The 8,007-nt window shown below is 38.3% G+C and overlaps 1 protein-coding gene across 1 annotated transcript in view; it reads left to right on the top strand.

The window, feature by feature from the left end:
- The window catches only part of PPEF1 (protein phosphatase, EF-hand calcium binding domain 1), a 161,786-nt gene extending 157,164 nt beyond the window's left edge, over positions 1-4,622 (top strand). Inside the window, exons 14-16 of the mRNA XM_006893827.1 lie at positions 1,443-1,606; positions 2,476-2,560; positions 4,405-4,622. Coding sequence (XP_006893889.1) covers positions 1,443-1,606; positions 2,476-2,560; positions 4,405-4,622 — 467 coding nt within the window. The remainder of the gene's footprint in view (positions 1-1,442; positions 1,607-2,475; positions 2,561-4,404) is intronic.
- The last annotated feature ends 3,385 nt before the right edge of the window (positions 4,623-8,007 follow it).

Below are 8,007 nucleotides of genomic sequence, written 5' to 3'. Positions count from 1 at the left end.
CAGGATTTAGGGCTGTTGTACATAGGGTCACTATGAGTCGCAAGCGACTCGATGGCACATAACAACCACAACAACAACTGTGTGTGTGTGTGTGTATGTATATATATATATATCCCATGGTCCAGCAATTTTACTCCTAGGTATCTACCCAACAGAAATGAAGATAGATATTTGCACCCAAAAGTCATAGACTCATGTGCTTGTTGTAGAGCCTGGTAAGTCCCGGGACTGCTTATAATAGATCTCATCAAGGAAATTATTACATCACGCTTCATAAAGGGAATGACTACATCATAATTGTCAAATCAGAGAACCAGAGGCAGCCAAGTTTATACACAACTTTAACCATCACAATATGTAAATTATGGCTATTCATGCCATGAAATTCTATATGAATCAATGAAAATTAGCAAACTACAACTAAATGGAACAACATGGCTGATTTTTATGAATTTACTTTTCCACATAGGAGCCAAGCCCCTGTCCCTGAATTGTACACATGGTACAAATTCTGATTGTACAACAGAGAAGAAAAAAAAATGGCAAAATAAACCATAGCATAAGAAGTTAAGATAATGGTGCTCCTTAGAAAAGTGGAAGGTGGTAGTAATTACATCAAGTGATGTAGGAGTTCTTCTGGATACTAGTAGTGATCTACTTCTTGTACTTGGTCGTATTTACACAAGAGTTTGCTTTGTAATAATTCATTGAGTTCTATTTTTGTTTTGAGAACTTTTCTGTAGGTGTTAAAGTTCATTAAAATACCATAAAAAAAGAATTTTGTCCTTAGCTGCTAAGTTGGGAGGAAATGGTCTGAAGAGAATGTAAGTGGAGAGACTTTCTCAAAAGTAGTTTAGCATTCTGTATCAACAGAACTCTGCTTGCCCTTTGGTCCAGCACCTCCCTTTTTCCAGGAGTATCCTAATGATATAAAAGTTTGATAGCCATTAAAATTCTGTTATAGATATCCATTATTTATTGTAAGCAAAAAAAGGAGGTTTAGAGTAAGTATGTCTGTGTGCTTTACAATATACAAGACAACTATATAAAACGTGGTAGAGTATAACATAAGACAAGCATATTTTTAATATTAAAAAATTATATAGTCTGAAAAATTACATTCAGTATTAGGGGGTAAAGCATGTTACATAGGAAATGACAGATATATGATACATCAAACTTGAGAAATGAAAGCAATTGTTTAAAAATCTTTTGTGTTTTCAAGTCTTCTATAATAAACATAGTTTACTTTTTTGATCAGAAAAAGAATGGGGGGTGGGGGGGAATCACAGCCAAACTGTGATTCCTTAACAGCGAAGGTGAGAGAAAGATTTGTGGCATATGAAAGACTGTTAGACATGATAGGGTAAAAGTGACAAATAATGCCTTTCCTTATCAACAAATATAAACAAGCGATGTGAGCTCCTTTTTGTCCTTGTTAGGAAAAGTTTCTCTGAGCCAGTGGGCATTTTCTATGGAGAGCATTTTGGGACTGAACTTGCCTTGGAGATCCCTGAGCACTCACCTGGTAAACACAGACACAGATGGAAATATTGACTACTTGTCCAGCTTCCAGGATGTCCAAATTGAAAAACCTGTGGAAGAGGCAAGTGAAACAAAGCTGCTGCCAAACCTTGGCGGGGGAAAAACACCTTCTAGATAGCATAAAAGAGTTAACTTGGTCCTGCTAAAATTGGGAGAGCAATTAACTGATCAATTGGGGGAGTTGTCTTGGAAATGAATGAAAAGATTACACTGTGATCTTTTGGGGAAAAGTTGTGTTTTAAAGGTAGGCAGGAAGGAGTCTTGGTGGTAGATTGTGCAATGTTACCTGCCTTCTAACCTGGCACTTGGAAGCCACCAGGTGCTGTTTGGAAGAATGATGGGCAGGCTCCTGGAAAGATAACATCAGTGACCAATGGAAGGGCGTGATGAGTGGAACTGACTCAGTGGGGTGGGGTGGGTTTGGTTTTAAGGATAAGTAAGAGCACTGTTGATGCAGTGGTGCTAACTAAAAGAACAATTTGGTGGTCGGAGAAACATGGGCAATCGTCTCCTTTGTGATTTACTGCCTGTAAAAACCAGCTGGAGGGTCAGCCATGAGTCAATTCATACTCAACAGTAGGTAACAACCACTGGGGGAGAAAGACCAGGCAGATTACTTTCAGGAAGACTTCTAGCCATGGAAGCACAGTCCTATCCTACAGGACTTTATGAGTTAGAATTGACTCGATGGCAACAGATTTTTTTCTTCATCTAAGCCATGCCCTCTGAGAAATACAGACTATGAGGGGCTTTCGAACACAGAAAGCACAGTCTTCAGTTGGATTAAAGATGGTTGGCCTCCAAGGAAAGCTTGCCTTCTCTGATTTCTAGGTCATATAATTTGAATTGGTGATGGTATCTCCTGTTTCTTATGTTTGCTCTTTCTTCAGTTCTATATGTTTTAATACCTAGAAAAATCTTTATTTTTAGGTCCATTCTTCTCTCATTGAGACTCTCTACCGATACCGATCTGACCTGTACATTATATTTAACATCATTGACACTGATCGCTCAGGTAAATTTAATTTAATTTATAGATGTTAGTCTCTGAAACCAGAACTCTGTTCTCAACAGCTTTATCCTTCATGCAAAGCTGACTATACTGAGGGGAGAAATCAATTCCTATTATTATTATTATTATTATTTTATTTAGCTTGTCCATAAACTCTGTATTCAATGTCATAAACTTCAGCATAAGCCTGTGTATCTATTGGTCGATCTGGAATCACCTCTTTTACATATTACAAATAAAACGATAATTCTCTGTCCATTTAAATAACTATATCCCTGCTAAAGCAACCCATTCCTAGAGTTCTGATTCTTTTAGTGGGAGTGAGAGTGATGAGAACTGATTTTCTAATAGCTTTGATGCTCAGTTACGTCTTTTTTTTTTAAATAGCATTCAGTTTATTACAAATATTTAGTATTGGCTTCCCATATTTCCCCCTTTTGTTTTTATCATAATTGTTATCATCTAGATGAGCATCCTTTATACACAAACAAATAAAACAAATTAAACATAATAAACTCAAAGAAATACTTTTAAAAATCTCCATATGATCAGAAGGATTCATGCTGAATATTCCTTGAAAGTCTGTTTAAATTGTCCCATTGCCACAATGCTTGTCAAAACCAGTTCTGATTAATCTCCTTTGTCAGTGTGGCCTTTTCCATTCCCTGTCACTCCTCCCTGAGAGAGATTTCACCCTGATTCATAAGGAAAAGGGGACAGCGTATTCTCTTAGCTACTTCCTGCTGAAAAGGGACGCTGCAGGTTTCAGGGTGAAACTCTACTCTGAAGGGCCCCTTTGGCAATAGGAAACATGTAAACTATTGTGGAGATTGATTTTGGAATTTAGATGCACTGTTATCAGTTGTGTTTAGCCATACATGTTCGTATCCTTGAAGATGCATAATGGAACTGTTGCAGCCTAGAAGACACAAATTTAACTAACAAGTTAAAAGTACATGAGTCAAAAATTAAAAGCAATAATATTCCAAGTAGAGGTTCTAACAGTGGCACAAATCAAGTTACAGAGGGAAGGTAGTTCTTAAAATAAAAGGCTTGTTGACTAGCACTTTGTCTATTATAGTATAAAGGTTAGGAACCACAAGATGTAGAGGCTCAACTATGTCATTTCTTGTTCTTAAGTCCTGGACCAAATTCCATCTACCACTGGGTTGTTTTACAGCTTGGAAGTCCGCATACAAGGCAGAGGTGAAGTAAAGAACTGCTTATGAGGTTTTCTGTCAATTCCAACAACTAAGAAATAGTGAGAAGAGTTGGGACCTCAGAAGGCTTTTAGGACTAAATAATAGGCTCTTGTGTCCAGGAGAAAATGAATATACTTACCAGTAGCAGTTACTCATTTTCAAACAAAAAAAGAAAACCCCATCAGGTGAAGAGATCCTTTTTCAGCACTCAAACACACATGTTATGTGCATGCCTATAAAAAGACAGAGCCATTTTTTGTAGTCCTCTGACGGAGGCTGAGATGCCTTCTTTGTCTACTTTGATATTGTTCTCTTCTTTGTCCTCTTTCCTTTTTCCTTAAATTTCAGATCTTAAAAATTTCTGTACTACATATATTCCCTCAGTATACAATATCCTCCTTTTTCTTTACTATGTACTCATTATGATTTTCTAGTGTAATTTTAGGATCATTTGGTACTTGGAAGTGGCATATTATTTCTAGTGTTTATGGTTTTTATCCTTCCATTCCTTCAGTGTCTTCTTGGTCATACATGTTAGTGAGCTTCTAGTTGGGACTATGCACTCAGTATGGCTTCCCCACTCTCCCCTCTCCCTTAGGAAGGTCATAAAATGAACACTCACAGAGTTCTCCTATAATCTTTTAGGGTTGATCTCCGTGGATGAATTCCGTGCCATGTGGAAACTTTTCAAAACTCACTACAGTGTTCAGGTTGATGACTCTCAAGTTGACGACCTTGCTGACAAGATGGACTTGAACAAAGATGGAAGCATTGACTTTAATGAGTTTTTAAAGGCTTTCCATGTAGTGCATAAATTTGATACAATGCATAAATCAGACACCTACCTTGCTTCCCAAGAATGAGGGACTTCCTCATTCATACACAGAGCCCAAATACTCATTCTTTTTCCAGGACCTTGCAATCTACAGTCAGTAATAGAGAATACATCCTAACTTACTTCTCAAATGTGGGTATAGGATGTGCCTAGTGAATTGTTGTTGTTAAGCCTAGGTTAAATGGCATCTGCTTAGATTTGGCCCTAGTGTTAATAAAAACCAAGCATTGCCAAGCAGGAAGTTTTTGGGGGCCTTATATTGGTTATCTTGTATGTCACCTAACCAAGAGAACAGAGAAATTTGGAAACATACTAAAAAACAGAAAACCCACAATAGATCAGTAAAACTATCAAGTACACCATCTGTGAGTGGCTGAGGGTTAGGAGAAGTTAATACCAAACTGTTAAACAAATAAAAGAATCCCATATTCCATTTGGCGTTTTCTTTGGAATCAGTGATTCTCAATCATGGAGGAACCCTTCAGGGATAGAGGCTACCTCCAATTTGTGAGGGAATCCTTGGAGTATGTCAATTGAAAATGATATTTCTTTAGCTCTTTGGAGTGTGAAGTGAAAACATTCAGGTTGAACCTTACAACTAATAGGAGTTGACACCTTCATTGTTAAGATGGGCTTTGGTTATGCATGCATTATGCAATTTATTCTGCTATTCTTTTTTTAAACTTTTTAAATGTTTGATTTGCATACAAATTCATATACATGTGTTTCTTTCCTGTTTCACACATCCCTTCATTCACATCGTGTTTCATAAGATCATTCCCATACACTGTGTTTTATGAAATTAATCACTGTGGATCTATGCCCACTGTCATTCTGTCTTTGCAGGTCGCCACATAATCTATTCTAATTCCTTCAGACCCACCCCCCACCCCGCCCACCAAACTCTGCATCCCTATGATTTCCCTCCCTTCTTCCCTTAAGCCCCTCTTGTTGCATAGCAAACATAACAAATTTCTGTTTAAGGACAAGTATTATGTTTTATCCTGGAAGCAGGAGCGGCATCCACTTCAGAAATGGCTTGCCTCCAGAAACTCTATGTATGAACAGTGCTCAGGCCTTTCATTCATAGGGTCACTATGAGTCGTCTACGACTCGATGGCACGTAACAACAACAACAATTGTGTTTTATATTTCAGTTTGATAACTTCAAGATCTATCAGTATGTTATACTAAATATCCACTTCTTCTGCCTGCTGTAAACACCAGAAATAATAGGTAAAATATAGTAAATACATATTTTTAAATGTATAGCTGAACTTACAAGAAAGCAAAAGAAACTGCCAGAAGACAGGATAGGAAGAGCATATTCAACTATATTAATGTCAGCACAGGCTTTAAGAGAAAGACTATCATTAGCGATATAAAGGGTCATGCTAAACAATTCATAAGCAGACACAGCAACCTGTATTCATTTAATAACAGGTTTAAAATTTATAATGCAAAAAATGATGTAACTGCCAGGAAAAAGGATATACAGAGGTTTTTAGTATACCTCTATCAGTAAATGAAAAATCAGTATATAGAAGATTGGATAGCCCAATTAATTTATCCATACGATGAAACACGCACACACTCACACTCACACTCACACTCAATTTTAGAGAAAATACATTCTCTCCAAGTACACATGGAACAATTATTAAAGTTAATCATATACTAGACCATAAAATATATCTCTAATACAAAGCAATCAATATCAGAGACTACATTCTCTGATTATAATACAATTAAATTAGAAACTAATTTAAAAAGATAACTGTATTAATGAATTCATGAAAAGTGGATGCAACTGTAGATATATCAGGACATCTTTCCTTTGTTTTTTAGGATCACAAGAATACTCTGACTTACTTTATGCCAGTAAATTTGATAAATTATATGAATGGTCTGTCTCCTAGGCAAAATTTTCATTTACTGAAGAGTATTGAGAATACCTTGGACTGCTAGGAAAACAAACAGATTTGTCCTGGAAAGGGTTAAACCGGGTGGCTCCTTGGAGGCAAGGATTCTGAGGCTCCGTCTAACATACTTTGGACATGTTGTGAGGAGAGACCGGTCCTTAGAGAGGGACATCATGCTTGGGAGGGTGGAGGGACAGCGCAGGAGAGGAAGGCCCTCGATGAGGTGGATTGATTCAGTGACTGGCATAATTGGGATGGGAGTGTCGGAGACAGTGCGATTGGCAGAGCAGAGCGGAGTTTAGGGCTGTTGTACATAGGGTCGCTATGAGTCGCAGGCGACTCGACGGCACATAACAACAACAACAACAACAACAAAGTTAATTTAAAAACAAATAGTATCTCTAAACAAACTTAACTACTAAAGAATGCCACGGCTTCATCATACATCAGCTCGGCTAGGCTGACCTACTTTTCTCAGAATTCACTTTCTCCTATGTTTCTGGTTAGGCTGGGCCACCAGGTACATCTGGAATATGAAAAGGAAGCAGTGGCTATTTTGTTGGTAGCACACTGTTGCTGATCTGTGATTCAACTTGTTGGTATGAAAGAACTGCTCTGTCAGCTTCTGTAATTTCTGGGTGTCTGTGTATGTTTGTGACAAAGGGTCCTGACTTTAGCAGGATATCCTTGTCATCAAGGTCAGAAACAGCAAGAACATCTGTGGGCTTCTGGCAGTCCTGTTGGGGTTCTAGTTTGTGCTTGTGGGCTTCAGTCAGCTTGGGATCTTCTCTTCATGACCACCTGCCCAGTGGACTTAGAGCTTCAGCATATGGAGACAATAGCCTGTAAGATTGCTTAACTAGCTCCCATATTTGCATAAGACGCCTTTCCTGTAGCAAATTACAGCTATATCTTCCCACTAGAATTTCTTCTCTGGTTGAATATGATGTTGTTATGTGCTGTCAAGTCACCTACACCTCATAGCAACCCTGTGTATAACTCTGAAGCTTACCCTGTCCTGAGCCATTCTCACTGACTTTGACACACCTACCCCCATTGTCCCAGTTACTGAATCAATCCATCTCATCCAGGGTCTTCTTCTCCTGTTCTGTTCTTCCACTCTTCTAAGCATACTGTCCTTCTCCAAGGATTGGTCCCTCCTGGCCACATGCCCAAAGTATGTGAGACAGAACTTCAAAATCCTAGCCTCCAAGGAGAAACTTGGTTTCACCCTCTCAGACCTATTTGTTTTATTGGTGGTCCATGGTATATTCAAGATTCTTCTTTAGCACCACAACTCAAAGGCATAGATTCTCCTTCTGTCATCCTTAGTCATTGTCCAGCTCTCTGATGCATAGCAAGTAATTGCAAAGACCATGAACTGGATCAGGTGCACCTTAGTCTCTAGTCTAACATCATTGTTTCTCAGCACTCTGGAAAGGTCCCTGACAGCAGATTTTCCCAGTGCAATTCGCCTTTTGATTTCCTGAC

This window comes from Elephantulus edwardii, unplaced genomic scaffold (genome assembly GCF_000299155.1).
Source record: "Elephantulus edwardii isolate Elephantulus edwardi_28Jun2011 unplaced genomic scaffold, EleEdw1.0 scaffold00131, whole genome shotgun sequence".
In the NCBI taxonomy this organism is placed as follows: Eukaryota; Metazoa; Chordata; class Mammalia; order Macroscelidea; family Macroscelididae; genus Elephantulus; species Elephantulus edwardii.
The sequence above is the reverse complement of the archived record's forward strand: the minus strand, read 5'-3'. Positions and strand labels throughout refer to the sequence as shown.